Here is an 18387-nt window from a genome sequence, read left to right as displayed (position 1 = left end):
TGTTCTCCCTGCACCGGAGAACAATCTTTTCACGGACGCCTCGCTTTCGGGCTGGGGGGCTCATTTGGCAGACCAGACTGCTTCAGGGGTGTGGGACGCCAGTCAGGCCTCTCTGCACATAAATGTTCTGGAGCTGGAGGCTGTGGCACTCGGTCTGCGTTCGTTTCTGCCTCTGCTGGCAAACAGTCATGTTCTGGTACACACGGACAACACGACGGTAGCGGCTTACATAAATCGCCAGGGGGGCTCGCGCTCTCAGGTTCTGTCGAACAGCGCGTGTCGGTTACTGGTCTGGTGCAGCACTCACAACATTCGGCTGTCAGCTGTCTACCTGAGGGGCTCTCTCAACGTCCTGGCCGACTCCCTCAGCAGGGGGAGCAAGGTCCTGCACTCAGAATGGACTCTCTCCCATCAGGCTCTGGATCGTCTTTGGGTGCAGGTTCACAAGCCTCCCATCGATCTGTTCGCAACGAGATTCTCGGCTCGTCTCCCCTTGTTTGTCTCTCCGTTTCCGGACCCTCTAGCTTGGGCCGTGAATGCACTGGATCTGGATTGGTCGGGTCTGCAGGCTTATGCCTTTCCTCCGTTTTGCCTGCTAGGCAAGGTGGTGCGGAAAGCAGACATAGAAAAGCCAGCGTTGGTTCTGGTGGCCCCGCGGTGGCCCAGCCAACATTGGTATCCGGATCTGGTGCGCATGGCGGTTCGTCCACCCATTCCTCTAGGCGTTCGAAAGGGCGACCTGGTTCAACCCAGGTCGGGCATTCCGCACGGGGACCCGCAAGCGTTGCAGCTTCACGGCTGGGTGCTATCAGAGGCTCTCTGCTCCGGGCGGGTGCCTCAAATTCAACTCTGAATTTAGTACAGCAAGCGCATAGAGATTCGACGAAGTCGGTCTATTCTTCGCACTGGTCTGCGTGGACAAAATGGTGCTCTGAAAATGGTGTTAGCCCTCTCTCTCCCAGGTCAATGCAAGTTGCCAATCATTTATCTTGGTTGGCAGGGAGGGGGGGATCGCCTTCTTCCTTGCGCGTGAGGCGTTCTGCTATATCTTCGACGCTTAGACAGCTGGGACGCAAAATTGATTTAAGTGGCGTGATCGCGAGTGTGCTAAAGGGCGCTTCCCTTCTTTCAGCTCGGTCTAAAACGCAGCTCCCGGCGTGGGATCTGTTTTTAGTTTTACGTTTTTTGGCATCGGACGAATTTGAGCCCCTGCACTTAGCTAGTCTAGCTAAGCTTACGAGGAAAACTTTGTTTCTTGTTTTGCTCGCCACAGCTCGTCGTGGCAGTGAGGTGCACGCTTTGTCGGGATTGGCGCGTGATATTTCTTTAGAGAAGGATGGTTCTTTTTCGTTGAAGTTTAGGCCGGATTTTTTAGCAAAGAATCAAAAGCCCGGTCATGCTTCCCCGGTTATTCATATTCCCCCCTTGAGCGCTGTGCTGGCTCCAGGAGATCCTGATGCTCTTAACTGTCCGGTTCGTGCCCTCAGCAGTTACTTGTCTAGAACGTCTCCTCTTCGCTCGGAAACTCAAAAGCTTCTTTTTATTTCACTCAATACTGTCAGAAGTAAAGACATTTCTAAAGTTACCCTGACCAGATGGGTGTCGATGACAATCAGGCAGGCTTATGCGTGGTGGCAGACCCAGTCGGGGGATGCTAGAGCCATTCTGCCTCTTTCCTCTGCCAGAACACATGAGGCTAGGGCATGGTCATCGTCCTTGGCTGTGCTCCGCTCAGGACGCCTCTCGGAGGTTCTTGCGGTGGCATATTGGAGATCAGAGGACATCTTCATTAACCACTACTTGAGGGATGTTGCCTCTTGTCGTCAGGACGGCTCGTCTGCCTTGCCGTCTCTGGTGGCTGCCGGGCAGGTTCTTCGTAATTGAGAGGGTGAGTACCCGCCACCTATAGTAGCAATCTGCTATATGTGAGTTGGGTAAGATATGTAATTTAATTAAAAATTTTAGTAATAAATTTTCATTTGATTAATATACTTACCCAACTCACATCGTTTATTCCCTCCCGCCTCCCCGCTGTGGGTTGTGGGTTTCTAAAAAAGGGTGTGAGTTGGGCTTCGTTTGGAATGATGCATATGGCGGTGTATGCGCGCGCATACGGAAGTCGGAAGTATGTATTAATATGGCCTTATGGGATTGGTCACTCTTTTTTTAGAGGGGCTTCCCTTGGTTACCAAGGGGATGCGTACAGCGTTACCGGCACTGAACTAGGGTTAATTGCTATATGTGAGTTGGGTAAGTATATTAATCAAATGAAAATTTATTACTAAAATTTTTAATTTTGACACATCATGATTTTGTTAGTATAAATATTGAAAGAAAAATTTGTTTGAAATGGTATTGGTAAACTTAATTAACGGTGTGACGGACGCGTGTGAAGCATTGCTTGAAACATGGATGTTCAAATACTGCAAGAATACGCTAATTTTTCTGAAAATACACCAAGTTTGTTTGAGAATAGTACTCCAAGTGCGAAATAGGGGTTCCCAGGTCTGGATAGGATAAAATACAAGGATATGTGTAACAAGGAGCATGTTGTGCATGATTCACACAAATCTGAAGTTGAATGCACCTCAGCTTGGGACAGAAAGGTTACCAAAGGCAACTAATTGCCATAGATACAGCTATAGCTCTTACTGGTAATTGTTAACTAAAATTGAGTTATGTTTCACGGCACTCTCTTAAATAGATATGTCTGTTTTGATAACAAAAAAACAAGAAAGGTACCGTAAGTTTATGCAACGTTTTCTTTTTAATATCACAAAATGAAACAGTCACAAGAAGCTATTGGTCTTTACAGTGTACGAACGTGATGCATAACAACCAATAATGATGGGGGATAACTCAATTAGAAGAAGCAACTTCCAGCGGGGAAGTGATCACCAATCATAATTGTTTGTCTAATTTTGTAACTTAGCTGACGACAGTATTTGTTTCAGATGTCTGTGGGTTTTTTGTGGTTTTTTGCAGCGTTATTTTGATGCCTGTTTCCTAGTCATTGAATGTTCTGGTTTGTTTGCAGCCGGACGAGTACTGAGGTGACTGACTGACAGAAAGCATGGAAGGATGGTCTGATCAGGTCTCTGCTTGCTTTTCATCACCTGGACCGTTTCACCTGACTTCTGCTGCTTTTTTCTCGCTCGTTATCTACCTGTACACACTCTTCCATGTGAGCTGGATTGTTTGTCAGCTTCACATTCGTTACATTCGTTACATTCAGTCTTCATTCTTTTTGACTTGGATTAGGATTATGTGTCTGAACTGTGTTAACTGTTAATGAAATGTGTTTGTTCTATATTTAAATTGCCGGTTCTCACCTCTCTTAAACGCAGACGATTCACAGAACAAGAACGGTGATCAGAGATGGGGCTTAATTACACTGTTTGTTTGTTTGCTTAACGCCCAGCCGACCACGAAGGGCCATATCAGGGCGGTGCTGCTTTGACATATAACGTGCCGCCACACACAAGACAGAAGTCGCAAGGCTTCATGTCTCACCCAGTCACATTATTCTGACACCGGACCAACCAGTCCTAGCACTAACCCCATGATGCCAGACGCCAGGCGGAGCAGCCACTAGATTGCCAATTGTAAAGTCTTAGGTATGACCCGGCCGGGGTTCGAACCCACGACCTCCCGCTCACTGGGCGGACGCCTTACCACTAGGCCAACCGTGCCGGTTTAATTTCACTGGAGTGTGGTGAATTTTGTTTGAAGATACAGTGGAACCCCCCTTTTAAGACCTCCACAAATCTGAGAAAATCGGGTCTTAAAAAGGGGGGGGGGGGGGTCTTAAACTGGAGGTAAATTTACTGAGGTTATGAAAAAAGTCTGAAAAAACAAGGTCTTAATTCCGGGGAAGTCTTAATTCCGGGGAAGTCTTAATTCGGGGGTTCCACTGTATGCACATGATTGTCACCTTCATAAGGTTTGGGGGAGTGTCTGAGAGAATTAATTTGGAAGTTGGCAATACACTTTACCTTTTTGCAAACATATTGCTGACTTGTAATGTAGGAAACTCACAATGACATATACTGAGAAAATTAAATAAATCACTGCAGCTTTCTCCTAGAATTGTTTTTGTTTTTGCTTGTGTTAATACAGCTTTTCATTTGTAGTCTTCTTTTATGTACAAGTAAGGATATACAAATTCCATTTTGGCAGCCATATCCCATCTTTGGGTTTTATTTTTAGACAAAAAGAGAGCTGAGAGCTGAAATCTTTTAACACAACGAAACATGTGACACAGGCTAATAAACACACTAGCGCTTACGTCAATTTGTGTCTTAGATCTTAATGATCACTTACCGCTCTTCCTCTGGTTCTGATTTGTCTAGTCCCCACCCTTTTTACACCTTCCAACCCCGCACAGACAGGCTGAACCCCCACCCACCCTGTTCACCCTTTCCACCCCGCACAGACAGGCTGAACCCCCACCCACCCTGTTCACCCTTTCCACCCCGCACAGACAGGCTGAACCCCCACCCACCCTGTTCACCCTTTCCACCCCGCACAGACAGGCTGAACCCCCACCCACCCTGTTCATCCTTTCCACCCCGCACAGACAGGCTGAACCCCCACCCACCCTGTTCACCCTTTCCACCCCGCACAGACAGGCTGAACCCCCACCCACCCTGTTCACCCTTTCCACCCCGCACAGACAGGCTGAACCCCCACCCACCCTGTTCACCCTTTCCACCCCGCACAGACAGGCTGAACCCCCACCCACCCTGTTCACCCTTTCCACCCCGCACAAACAGGCTGAACCCCCACCCACCCTGTTCACCCTTTCCACCCCGCACAGACAGGCTGAACCCCCACCCACCCTGTTCACCCCTCACAAACAGGCTGAACCCCCACCCACCCTGTTCACCCTTTCCACCCCGCACAAACAGGCTGAACCCCCACCCACCCTGTTCACCCTTTCCACCCCGCACAAACAGGCTGAACCCCCACCCACCCTGTTCACCCTTTCCATCCCGCACAAACAGGCTGAACCCCCACCCACCCTTTCCACCTTCCAACCCCGCACAAACAGGCTGAACCCCCACCCACCCTGTTCACCCTTTCCACCCCTCACAAACAGGCTGAACCCCCACCCACCCTGTTCACCCTTTCCACCCCGCACAAACAGGCTGAACCCCCACCCACCCTGTTCACCCTTTCCACCCCGCACAAACAGGCTAAACCCCCACCCACCCTGTTCACCCTTTCCACCCCGCACAAACAGGCTGAACCCCCACCCACCCTGTTCACCCTTTCCACCCCGCACAAACAGGCTGAACCCCCACCCACCCTTTCCACCTTCCAACCCCGCACAAACGGGCTGAACCCCCACCCACCCTTTCCACCTTCCAACCCCACACAAACGGGCTGAACCCCCACCCACCCTTTCCACCTTCCAACCCCACACAAACAGGCTGAACCCCCATGCACCCACACTTTCCACCTTCCAACCCCACACAAACAGGCTGAACCCCCATTCACCCACCCTTTCCACCTTCCAACCCCGAACAAACAGGCTGAACCCCCATGCACCCACACTTTCCACCTTCCAACCCCGCACAAACAGGCTGAAGAAGGGTGTCCTTTCATCGCAGGTACCACTGTATATAGAAGAAAAGCTTGTCTGGGGTCCTTGGGATGGTCATGGTGGGCAGCTTGCTACTTTTGAGAGGTGGTCACTTGGGCAGGTTGGACTGTCTTTGACTGTCGGTGGCAGTGTTATGAAACTTGTACATGCTTCAACACATTCCATGGCTGCACCGTCAGCTGGCACATGCAAGATTTAAATCATTTATTTTATTTCTCAGCTAACTGTAGACTTATTCCCATTGCTTAGTAGGATTGACTTAATACCCAAAAATGTAAATACGTGAAGTTCATTTTATTTCTAAGCATTAATATTGCGCACAAAGTTTTGAATGCTCAGGAAGAGTATTATAAGTTTTACAGTCAGCAAGTAGAGAGAGAGAGAGAGAGGGAACAAATCCCCAAGCAAAACTTATAAGTATCCCCTTTATACCTATGCATGCACTGAATACTATTCTTTTTTAATCCCCCGCAAATTTGCGTCAAAATCTCGACATGTCTGAGGAATCAATCATGATCATTAATTTCTTGGCGAGATGACAGAACATTCTACATGTCGTTGTGACCCCTAAATTCCTTCCTTCCGTGTTTCGTTGTTTCGTCTCATCATAATGTCTGTCTGCATATCAGTGACGACTATAACTGTGCATACACCTGAGCTGTTTTACAGGTATTTGTGATGAGAAAGAAGGTATTTCAGGGATATGTCTCATCACAGTCAAATGTGGGCATTAAAAAAAATCAGAAATTATCATGTGCGTCGCTAAAGCTTTTGAAATGTAAGAGCAGTTCAAATAGCCTGTTTACGTGAATACAGTTAACGAAAACACACCCATGCACACATACGTTCACACACATATACACTACAGTAAACCTGCCTGTACTTTTACATGTATTAATATTCTGAGGTATGTTATTGTGAGTTTCAAGGTATGGTTTGGAAATTGGATCAGGAGATAAGAGAAGTAGGCGGATTCTGGAAATAACTGTCAGGTTTTTATGGGTTAATGTGGAAGAGTTGCTTTCCCTTGTTTATTCCTTGCAAACATTTAGGCAATTTAAGCTACATGTTACTTGCCAGGCTTACCTGGGTGTTTCTATGGAAACGAGGGAAGATAACTCTTCCACATGCAACCCATAAAAAACTTGTCAGACTTATTTCCGAACATGGTCTATTCGTCGTGGCTCAAACAAACTGTCTTGTTACGCTTCTTCCTTATAATTACTCTTAACACTTACAAGCTGGATGGTATTATTGTTGCAGAACAAAATCGTTTTGTTGGATGTTTTCTCCTTTTTCATTGTTGATTATTCTGCTGACAATTAAAAAGACTCGTTAACGGCAGAGACTTGTGCCTCTGATTTCAATTTTTCGTTTCGTTTCTCATCCCTACGTCTTCTAATTGCTGTTTGCTAGAACATTCTTCATTTGGGTTTGTTCCATTTGTCAACATTGCATCGATATTGTATTGAAATTGTTCTTGTAGTACAGTGCATGGAACCTCCATTTTAAGACTCTCTATTATGAGACCAGGCTCGATCATTTTCTATGACATTGTCTTCATATTGTCACTAAATTTACCTCCATTTTAAGACTCTATCGCTCTGTTGAGACCTACATTTCTCAGATTGTTTTAGGTCTTAAAAACAGAGGTACCACTGTAGTCGTATTGAAAAAGAGTTGACAGCTATACGTTAAATCTTGATCTTCTGATTTTGTTTGCTGATTTGTTGGTCAGTTTATTTTTGACTTTTTGTGCGTTAGTAAATTTTGCTATAGCTGTTTGTAATGAGACGTAAAAGAGGTTGTAGAAATCTTGATTGAATTTTAAAACATTATCTTCAGATGAGATGTACATTAATTATATTTCAGAGAAGAATATGGAGAAAAAAAATTGTGTTTGGCAATGTACGTTGTTTTATTAGACCTTTCAAAATATGTGCTTACGAACAATGACAAGTAGCATACTACTTTACCTATACTTGATATTCATCCATCTTTTCTTTCTGAATGAGTGTTGAAAAGCGTAGACCACGTTTTCAGTTTTGAGGTGCTTATTTAAGTTGACTAAAATCATGCATCATAATGCATCAATTTAATCAAACTGTTGTTTCACATAATCTTTCTAATCTTTGACAGTTATACCCATTTGTAATGAATCTGAATCAGCATGTTCAAAATGAGGTTCTTGTAGAATTGCGACTGAAGTTTGATATGCTGAGGATTTTCTCTTTGCCATTAATTATTCTCATGTAGCTTTATCATTGGACAGTTGACTACCGTTAACCCTTTCGCTGCTAGCTCAGCTGACGTCCTGGGTAAATTGCTTTAACCAGCAACAAACCATTCTTCTTCTTCTTCTGCGTTCGTGGGCTGAAACTCCGAGTGGAATTTTACGTGTATGACCGTTTTTACCCTGCCATTAAGGCAGCCATACGCCGCTTTCGGAGGAAGCATGTTGGGTATTTTCGTGTTTCTGTAACCCACCGAACTCTGACATGGATTACAGGATCTTTTCCATGCGCACTTGGTCTTGTGCTTGTGTGTACACACGAAGGGGGATAAGCCACTAGTGTTTGTAAAGATTTTAGTCAAGCAGTATGTAAGAAATGTTAAGTCCTTTGTACTGGAAACTTGCATTCTCCCAGTAAGGTCATATATTGTACTACGTTGCAAGCCCCTGGAGCAATTTTTTGATTAGTGCTTTTGTGAACAAGAAACAATTAACAAGTGGCTCTATCCCATCCCCCCCCTTTCCCCGTCGCGATATAACCTTGAATGGTTGAAAACGACGTTAAACACCAAATAAAGAAAGAAATAAGCCACTAGCAGGTCTGCACATATTAAGTTGACCTGGGAGATCGGAAAAATCTCCACACTTAACCCACCAGGCAGCCACGGCCGGGATTCGAACCCTCGACCTTCCGATTAAGAAGCCGACGTCTTACCACCCCACCACAGCGCCCGTCAACAAACCATTCAACAAACAACAACAAGAGGAGAAGAAGAACAACAAACAAACAATGTGTGTGCAAGTGGTGTATTCATTTTTTTATGGAGGGCAGTGTCACTACTGTAAGTTGTCAGTGCAGGTAAACACAGGTAATGCTTTGGATACAAATATTTTCTGGCAGCGAACAGGTTAATGTTGACGCTAGCAGCTGCTTCAAAATGTCAAGTGTTCAGACTTAATTAAGTCTCGGTAGAAAAGTGACGCTGACGTTTTTGTCTCCTTGGCCATTATTATTTTGTGGTGTATATAACAATAATTGACAATTCAAGGTCTCAACACACTTGCTCAGGTGGTTGTGAGTTTGGCGAGTTTTGTGAATTAGACTGTCACTTTTTGCCTTTTGGCTTTTGATGTTTATTGTCTTTCCACTCTAACAAAGTGAATGTCTGTACATAGCTTTAAGTGGCCTGTGTGTACTGTAGTGCAAGTATAGGACGTGGATATGTATTTATTGCTTTACTGCGACACATATTTCACAATACTTTGAGGTGTATACGTGAATCATTTTTACTGCCAGCTAGCTGAAACTAAAGAAATGGATTGCAGATTAATGAAGGCAGTGTTCTCAGGCCACCATCTTTATTCACTGGCGCAATATTTTGTTTGTCTGACTCGATGACTTTAATTGTTGTGACCCCTGGCCGGTCAATTGTCTGCTGCATGGGCTTGACATGTATAAGGAAGGCCTAGCCAGAATATTTTGACCTATACAAGGGAACCCCCCTTTTGAGACCCCCCAATTTAAGACTCCCTCCCTTTTAAGACCATCGTTCTGAGAATCTTTGTTCATTATTAGCCTCTAAAGAATGTACCCGTACTTTAAGACTTCCTCCTTTTTAAGACCTGATTTTCACAGATTTGTGGAGGTTTTTAAAGGGGGATTCCACTGAAGGCTTATTTGTAATCCAGGTCTAACTGACCTAGTGTCCTCTGAGCCTGGGAACAACACTGTTAAGGTGTATATTAATTGTTCTTGGACTTGAGTGTGAAGAACAAGAACTTTTTGTTTGTGGACGTCTTGCACAATGCACATGCCCATTGATGTGTTGAAAATGGAGGGGTGAAGATCATTTCAAATTTTGTTTATTCAATTTTTTTATTTTATTTTTATTTTATTACGAGACAACAACCATGCAACACAAAAACCACCCTTGGCATCACAAATGACATTCTATCCCAATCACTATCCTACCACTGATCCTCCAGTTGTGGTCTCACACATAACCTTTTTTCAACTGGGCGATCGCAGTTAGGATACCAATCCAAATAACCGTTACAGTTATGCTGGGCCAATTATACTTTGTCAATGTAATTACAAAAGTGATGATCAGCAATTCGCTCTACTATGCCAAGGGAGGTAAGTTGAAGACACAAGAGGTATGAACAGTTCAATTCACATTTATTCATGTTTTCCACATGTTGCAATCTTTGTATTATACATATTTGGCATATGAATGGGCACGGATAGGTAGCAGATAGACATGGTTAAAGTGAACACTATTAGCAACCCCTTCCCCCCCAGTTAGCTGGCCCCAGATTGACTGACCAGCAACAGGTCTTTCTGACCATCCTAGCACTACCTCAGCTAGCATGTGGGTGATGTAAACCAACCCAGTGCTTTCTTTAGGCATACATGCTGCTGCTTTTGTAAGTGCGCTGCTCCCAGCTCCTCACAGAGGAATTCTAGGCTTTCAGGCTATCTGGAGGTGACAGGACCCCGAACCGCACCACATCCCGTGGCTTGTTAGGGCTCACACTGGGGTCCTGCAGTACAGCTACGAAAAGCTCTAAAAAGGTTACATTTTCACTAGAAATTACATGTTTTAAAACTTTAACAAACTGAAATAGACAGACATGTAAAGTGTTCCCCTTTTCCATGCCTATCTTCCGCCATTCGTGCCGAGCAGACAACATACACACACGCGCGCACGCAAAAAACATGATGATACGCTAAAGGACGACAAATTATACATTTCTACAACACGTGTTAAAGCAATTAAGTAAATATTACCACCAAGACAAGACAAAGGGGATGGTGGGTGGGCTTTTTCATTCAAACTATGCATATTTATCCAAATGAGTGTTAAACTAAGTACGCGACTATTACACATTACTACATGACAAAGGGGATGGAGGGTGGGCTTTTTCCTTGTAGCAAATTCGTTTAGCGTTGTTCTCTGTGTAGACTCAGGATCAGAAGAGGCTAAAGCTAGACTCTTCCCACGTGACACTGAGTCTGCATACAACTGAACCGTTTAGGGATAAGTGTGTTCTTTAGCCTCCATCGAATGTTAGGCTAAAAGATGGTTGTAGCTCGTCATAAAATCATTTATGGCAGAAGCCGAAATGTATTTATTACGAGACAACAACCATGCAACACAAAAACCACCCTTGGCATCACAAATGACATTCTATCCCAATCACTATCCTACCACTGATCCTCCAGTTGTGGTCTCACACATAACCTTTTTTCAACTGGGCGATCGCAGTTAGGATACCAATCCAAATAACCGTTACAGTTATGCTGGGCCAATTATACTTTGTCAATGTAATTACAAAAGTGATGATCAGCAATTCGCTCTACTATGCCAAGGGAGGTAAGTTGAAGACACAAGAGGTATGAACAGTTCAATTCACATTTATTCATGTTTTCCACATGTTGCAATCTTTGTATTATACATATTTGGCATATGAATGGGCACGGATAGGTAGCAGATAGACATGGTTAAAGTGAACACTATTAGCAACCCCTTCCCCCCCAGTTAGCTGGCCCCAGATTGACTGACCAGCAACAGGTCTTTCTGACCATCCTAGCACTACCTCAGCTAGCATGTGGGTGATGTAAACCAACCCAGTGCTTTCTTTAGGCATACATGCTGCTGCTTTTGTAAGTGCGCTGCTCCCAGCTCCTCACAGAGGAATTCTAGGCTTTCAGGCTATCTGGAGGTGACAGGACCCCGAACCGCACCACATCCCGTGGCTTGTTAGGGCTCACACTGGGGTCCTGCAGTACAGCTACGAAAAGCTCTAAAAAGGTTACATTTTCACTAGAAATTACATGTTTTAAAACTTTAACAAACTGAAATAGACAGACATGTAAAGTGTTCCCCTTTTCCATGCCTATCTTCCGCCACCAAACAGCTATTCTATAGATGTTTTTCGCCAATCCGTACCCATTCCAGCCCCCTTTTAGCCTAAAATCATAGCTGTTAATTGCAGTTCAAAGTCAGCTTTGAACTGATCCAGCCCCTTGGTGCTCAAATGCACCCCATCTTCGGCAAGGTAGCTGTGGTCAAAATTTGGGTGGTAAACAATCCGTCCCTTTTCTTTCTCTTGCATAATGCGGCCTCTCGCCTTTCGGTTTAATTTTTTTTTTTTTTTTTTTTTTTTTTTTTTTTTGGCGGGAATTTTCTCCCCCGTTGGAAAAGCTTTCATGTCTCCACGAATTTCGCGGGAGCATGTCCGACCAGACAACGGTCGCCTTCGGGCAAAAAGCCCTAACAAAGCATACCAGTTCATCGAGTTCCTCACGCCAGTGCTTCTGGTCAACCCGGCACACGTCGTTCCCTCCGACATGGAGTACCACATAGCTCGGTGAGGGGGCGTCCTCCAGTGCTTCAATCAGCTTGGCCCGAGCCCGGGGAAACCCAAGGCCGGACTTCCCAGCCCACACCACCGGCAGCGGTAGCTGAAGCCCAGTGCCTTTTGTACTGCAGAACTGCTGCAGCCTGACCACCAGACTTGATCCCAGGATAAGGACTCCTGGAACTACGATAGAGAAGGTGGATTAGGACTAAAACATGAACTCATTTCTATACATGTACCTTTTGTCGTCACTACTTGGAGGTGACCACCTTCCAAAGCAGTAACTCTGAAATATTAAAGAAAAACACAAAGTAAAAAACAAACGCTGCAGCGGTGTGAACCAGCCTCATACAAAACACACAAAATCTTTTGGCGGTGAAAACCTGGCCACTATTCTAAAGCCGAAATGTGTTTATGACAATACCAACAACCATGCAACACAATAAATAAAAACACAAGGCTTGTGATCAGATAAGCATGGTTAGGGGGGTAACTGCTTTATCATGAAATTCAACCCCTCCTTAGGGGGGAAACTGCTTAATCATGAAATTGAATCCCTCCAAAAGCTGGCCCATGTTAGCTGGCAACAACGTGTCTGAGCTCCCGCTGCAAACCTTCATTTACCCCTGAGTCAGCATGGTAGGGGTGTGAAACCATTACCATGTGCTTGCTTTACGGCACCCATGCTGCTGTTTTGCGGGGCTTTGCTACCAGCCCCAGGCTTCAGTCTTCTGGAGGGAGCAGGATCCAGAACCGGCCACGGGGTAGACAACCCCCCGTGGTTACGCTAGCCACATCCCGTGGTTCGCTTGGGCTCACATTGTGGACCCTGCCTAAGTCAGGTAAAATTCACCAAAATACAACAGAATGCAGTGTCCCCCTTTACCATGCTTATCTCCCGCCACATACAGCTATGCAATAGATGTTCCGCCAATCCTTAACACCAATTCAATCCTTGAGTCTCTGAAAAGTGATAGGTTTCCTTTGATCCTGTCGTCTATCCAGCTTAGCCATGCCCTGCAATAACTTCTTCAACAGGAAATGCTCTGTGGGGTCATCCCATCCATTCAGCTTGTGTTTTGCACCAATCCCAGCCAAATAGGTGCGAGCCGTTGTATGGGCCCTTCCCGTTAGTGAGAGATGGGCAGCAAAATGAATAACATGCTGTGACGGTACAGGCCATTCATATGAGTGCCATTCATAGCTGCTGTGGTGGCTGCCCCGATGCGGAATGAGTGGGAGGTGAATCTGTTCACCTCCCAGCCCAGTGCTTTCGCCCCACTTTTCAGAATGGCCTGGAACTGGTAGCGGCTTAGAGGCGCGCCATCAAAATGCTTGAAGAGCAGCCCTGACCCGCTGGGTCTGACTTGTAGATAAGCCTGCATGGCCAATACTGGGCAGGCTTCCGGATGCCTCTCTGCGACGCTCTACTTTGTCTGCGGCAATGGGCAATAGGGGCTCCTAAATCGCAAAAAGTTGATAGCATACTGTCCAACATTGCTTGAGCTTGCTCCTCGAAGCACCACCCCCACGAAATTCATCCAAGTAGTGGATTACATCACAGGAGAAGTTAGCTTGTTTCATGCACCACTCTAGAAAGGTACTAAATTTCTCAAAAAGGGGGGGGCACGAGCTAGAACATCCAAATGGCAGTGCCTTGTCAACAAAGAACATGCCTTCGACCAACATGCCCATCAATCCAAAATCTAAAGGGTGTAAAGGAAGGAGTCTGAATGCAGACTTGATATCCATTCATACATGTTACTGCATGAAAAGTTGTGTATTGTACGGCGCATAGCTTAGCTGATATACCTCCGTTAACCGAACTATCCTCATGAGGTTATGAAAGATCAAATATCAGTCTGTGTTCTCCTGGTGTAAACTTCCACCAACCCCACAGGGGAGACAATCAAGTCTTTCATGCTTTCTTTCTCCCTGATATGGTATCCTAAAGCCCTGGCTAAAATCCTTCCCTAAGAACCTGAGCATCAGCTTGATTGGGGTACTGTTCTAATGTATGAACTAACTTCACCAGGCAGATGGGCGAGGTGGCTAAGCCATCTAAGCCCTGGCTTGGAGGGGTGTCAACCGCCTCGCAGCTACTTTTGTCCGTTACCAAAGTGAAAGGGCTGCCCAGAGCCTGATTCTCCCTTTTCAGCGCTTTGCCCCTGCTGACTTGCTACAACCAGCTCTAAAATGTTCTATTACGCCCACATAATGCCTCATATAAACTTCGCATCGACACTTTGGGATAACTGCGGTGATGTTCATTTAAAGAGACTCAATTCCCTGCATCGCCGAGCTGCAAAACTTATTCTGCATGGTTTGAATAGGTCCACGGATGATAAACTAAAGCTCTTGAATTTCCTCCCCTTGAAAGATCAGTTGACGTTAAACGAGACTGTGTACATGTATAAAATTCTAAATGACGACTGTCCTAAATATTTGCAATCACATTTCAAACATGCCTAAAGGGGTATGGGTCCCAAAAATTCGTCCCTCCTATACCTCGCATAGACCTCTACAAATCGAGCTTAGCCTTCTCGGGAGCGTTTCTCTGGAACTCCTTCCCCCAACAGATAAGAAATGCAACTTCAGTGAAAATGTTTAAGAGACAGTCACGTTCACACATCATTCGTGAATGAAATGTCTTGTTCGATTGTTATTTTGTTAAACATTTTGCACTAGTGTTGACGGATGTGTAGCTGATCGGAGCAACTTTATTCCCAATGAAAGGCATAACTATGTCAATGTAATTTTGTGTTCTCCTTATGTAATTCCTTAAATGCACATTGTGTTGCATTCCATACAATGTATTTCTGTATTTTATATGATTGAATTCATATTTGTAATGTGCGTCTGTCTTTATATAAATAAATAAATCCCTGCGCCTTGAATATGTGCGCAATATAAATTGCATAAAATAAGAATTAAAATTAAAATAAATCCCTGCGCTTAGAACTGTACCCACGGAATACGCGCGATATAAGCCTCATATTGATTGATTGATATGTGTTGTATAAAGGACAGGTTGGAAGAATAGGCTTTGCCTAAAACCTTTATCCTTTTGTAATAAAGTTCTGAGCCTGAGTCTAACGCCCTAATCCTGGCTTCAAATTTTTGTCTAGCCTGATTGGCCGCCACCTCTAGGGATTTTAACCTGTTAACGAAGCCCGCATCAGTACCTTGCTGTTGTTGAGGTTCTTGTCTGCTGGCGTGCTCCGCCTCTTCAAACCAGGCCCCCTGGCTGTCACTGTCACTGCTGGGCACGTGGGAAGACGCAGCTGCGGTCCCTGTCCGGCGCTGTATTTTGTTCTCAGCCTCCCTCGGCCTAGGCAGCTCCTCCTGTGGCCTTGTCGGTCTCTTCCCCTGGGTTGCTCTAGGAGGTCGGCCTCCCGAACATGTTGTTACCTGATCAACTAAGTAACTGTTACACAATTAGTATATTATTATTAACATTGTTATCAGTTGTTGCCCTGCATACTCGGCTTGCTTGTTATTCCTGCTGTTGGGTGAACTTCTAATTTTTGTTAGTGCTACTGCTACGCCACTAGTATTGCTAACATTTGCACTCCAAAGCTAGTGATTCAACACCAAATAAACAAAGGGAAGTAATCGCTCTTTATGCATGCATACGCATGTTATGGGGTAAGCGAGAGTAACGGAACCTTATCCCGGCACCTGAGAGAATCACAAGCATTGAAATGAACAAGCTACTTTCATCCTCAATGAATATTCGATGGAATTGATTACTTCCGAATTTCTCGTTCGAACTTGGGCAGGTAAGCTTGTTAGCTTTGGGGTGAAACTCGCCACTCTAAAAGCAACCCGATTCCACTGCTTGTTCAAAGTAGGTCGCATGACTCATCACGCGCGTGCACAGTGTAAACTCATGCTGCTGGAAGCTTACTGCTATTTTTAGCTCGTTACGACATTCACTGATTCAGGAGGAATAAGTTCGAAAACGTTGCCCGACGGCAGCACTGTCCCCAACTAAAGGTAGCAGATTAAAGAGTTCCTCTAGTGTAGCGATAGGCGATATCCTCCAGCGCAAAATCCCTTCCAGCGCTGTGGCTGTTAATTGTTAGTGCCAGCCCCCGTTCTGCCATCCCGGGAACAAAGGAAACCGGTCTTCTGTCGACCCACGCTTCCGATCGATTAAGTTAAAGTCATTAATCTACTGACAAAATTCACGATTCTTTCACCTAATAAACTTAAGACTACTAAAGATAAAAGAGAGTAAAATTGAAACCCTGATCGTCGCTTGCGGATGCTTGGTCGTCTTTTTTCTTTTTCCTTGTAGCAAATTCGTTTAGCGTTGTTCTCTGTGTAGACTCAGGATCAGAAGAGGCTAAAGCTAGACTCTTCCCACGTGACACTGAGTCTGCATACAACTGAACCGTTTAGGGATAAGTGTGTTCTTTAGCCTCCATCGAATGTTAGGCTAAAAGATGGTTGTAGCTCGTCATAAAATCATTTATGGCAGAAGCCGAAATGTATTTATTTATATTATTCCCAGCAGATAACAGGGACTGAATGACATTAAACTTCTGTGTATACATATAGCGTATAGTCTACAAGAATAGAGGTTACTAGTACTACTAGTACAGTAACAGTAACTTAGTCACACTAAATTGTTTGTAAATGAATGAGAAATGTTAGCTGGCTAAACTGTGCTGACATTTCTGAGACTGTAGATAATTGTAGAGTTTACAAGTAATGCTTTCCTCTGTAGATAATTGTAGAGTTTACAAGTAATGCTTTCCTCTGTAGATAATTGTAGAGTTTACAAGTAATGCTTTCCTCTGTAGATAATTGTAGAGTTTACAGATATATTGCTTTCCTCTGTAGATAATTGTAGAGTTTACAGATATATTGCTTTCCTCTGTAGATAATTGTAGAGAATACAAGTATTTCTTACATTCCGAGTGTTCGTCAGACTCCTCATGCAGATTCAAACGGTGTTGTGATTTTCGACATGATAATTATTTATGAGTCTTTTTCAAACTCCTGTTGTGATTCTAACAATTCTCCTGTTATTCTGTTGAATGACACGTATAACACACGTCATGTTGTGATTTTCAACTATTCCATGGTTTTTGACAATGTTCAGATCAATTAAATCATGTTTTGATTTTCAATGATTGTAGAACTAAGAAGGTTAGTTTTGACGAGAGTGTCATCATGTTTTGTTTGTTGCTCAGGTTCAGAGTGACCTGCCTAGCGTCTGTGATCTGTTGGTCTGTCTCACATTACATAACAGTCAATGACGTTCTTTTCACTTCTTGTTATTCTGTTCTCTGGCAGAATAAACTTTAGGTGTCTTACAAACTCTGTGTGTGTTTGTGCATGTGTGTTTGCATGAGTAGGTGTGTTTGTATGTGTAGGTGTGTTTGTATGTGTAGGTGTGTTTGCATGTGTAGGTGTGTTTGCATGAGTAGGTGTGTTTGTATGTGTAGGTGTGTTTGTATGTGTAGGTGTGTTTGCATGTGTAGGTGTGTTGGTATGTGTGTGCGAGTACATATGTGTGTGCAAATACGTTTGTGTAATTGTTTGTTTGTGTATGTATGTGTGTGTGTTTGTGTGTGCGAGTACGTTTGTGTAATTGTTTGTGTATGTATGTGTGTGTGTGAGAGTACGTATGTGTGTGCGAGTACGTTTGTGTAATTGTTTGCATGTGTATGTATGTGTATGTGTGTGTGTGTTTGTATGTGTGTGCGAGTACGTTTGTGTAATTGTTTGCATGTGTATGTATGTGTATGTGTGTGTGTGTTTGTATGTGTGTGCGAGTACGTTTGTGTAATTGTTTGCATGTGTTTGTGTATGTATGTGTTTGTATTTACATTTGTGTAATTGTTTGTGTTTGTTTATGTATGTGTTTGTATGTGTGTGCAAGTACGTTTGTGTAATTGTTTGTGTATGTATGTGTTTGTATGTACATTTGTGTAATTGTTTGTGTTTGTTTATGTATGTGTTTGTATGTGTGTGCGAGTACGTTTGTGTAATTGTATGTGTGTGTGGATGTATGTGTTTGTAAGCGTGTACGAGTACGTTTGTGTAATTGTTTGTATGTGTTTGTGTTATGTATGTGTTTGTGTATTATGTATGTGTGTGTGTGTTATGTATGTGTGTGTTATGTATGTGTGTGTGTCACGGTGTGTACAGTGGAACCCCCTGTTAA

General features: G+C 44.2%; 2 protein-coding genes and 1 long non-coding RNA gene across 3 annotated transcripts in view; 2 read left to right on the top strand and 1 right to left on the bottom strand.

Annotated features, from left to right (window-relative positions):
* The window catches only part of LOC138975220 (rabphilin-3A-like), a gene marked incomplete in the record, with an annotated part of 87186 nt that extends 82725 nt beyond the window's left edge, over positions 1 to 4461 (top strand). Inside the window, 1 exon segment of the mRNA XM_070347872.1 lies at positions 3038 to 4461. Coding sequence (XP_070203973.1) covers positions 3038 to 3052 — 15 coding nt within the window.
* On the top strand, positions 3924 to 5392 carry LOC138977034 (uncharacterized). The gene is made up of 3 exons (XM_070349925.1): positions 3924 to 3943; positions 4388 to 5006; positions 5102 to 5392. The coding sequence occupies exons 1-3, from the start codon at positions 3924 to 3926 to the stop codon at positions 5390 to 5392; spliced, it is 930 nt and encodes a 309-aa protein (XP_070206026.1).
* Positions 5393 to 10003: 4611 nt separating this feature from the next.
* Positions 10004 to 16705, bottom strand: LOC138975202 (uncharacterized). The gene is made up of 2 exons (XR_011458546.1): positions 15392 to 16705; positions 10004 to 12389 (listed from the first exon to the last, which is right to left on the bottom strand). It is a non-coding gene; the product is annotated as an uncharacterized lncRNA (long non-coding RNA).
* Positions 16706 to 18387: the final 1682 nt, after the last annotated feature.

The sequence above is a fragment of the Littorina saxatilis genome, linkage group LG9, assembly GCF_037325665.1.
Source record: "Littorina saxatilis isolate snail1 linkage group LG9, US_GU_Lsax_2.0, whole genome shotgun sequence".
Lineage (NCBI taxonomy): Eukaryota > Metazoa > Mollusca > Gastropoda > Littorinimorpha > Littorinidae > Littorina > Littorina saxatilis.
Note: the sequence above shows the minus strand (reverse complement) of the source record. Positions and strands in the feature narration are given on the sequence as shown.

Excerpts from the sequence above, each read along its gene's own strand:
- LOC138977034 (XM_070349925.1), top strand. The coding sequence starts at position 3,924 with ATGATTGTCACCTTCATAAG. Across the intron at positions 3,944-4,387 it reads ATGATTGTCACCTTCATAAG|ACAGGCTGAACCCCCACCCA; the intron begins GTTTGGGGGAGT and ends AACCCCGCACAG. Across the intron at positions 5,007-5,101 it reads TTTCCATCCCGCACAAACAG|GCTGAACCCCCACCCACCCT; the intron begins GCTGAACCCCCA and ends CCTCACAAACAG.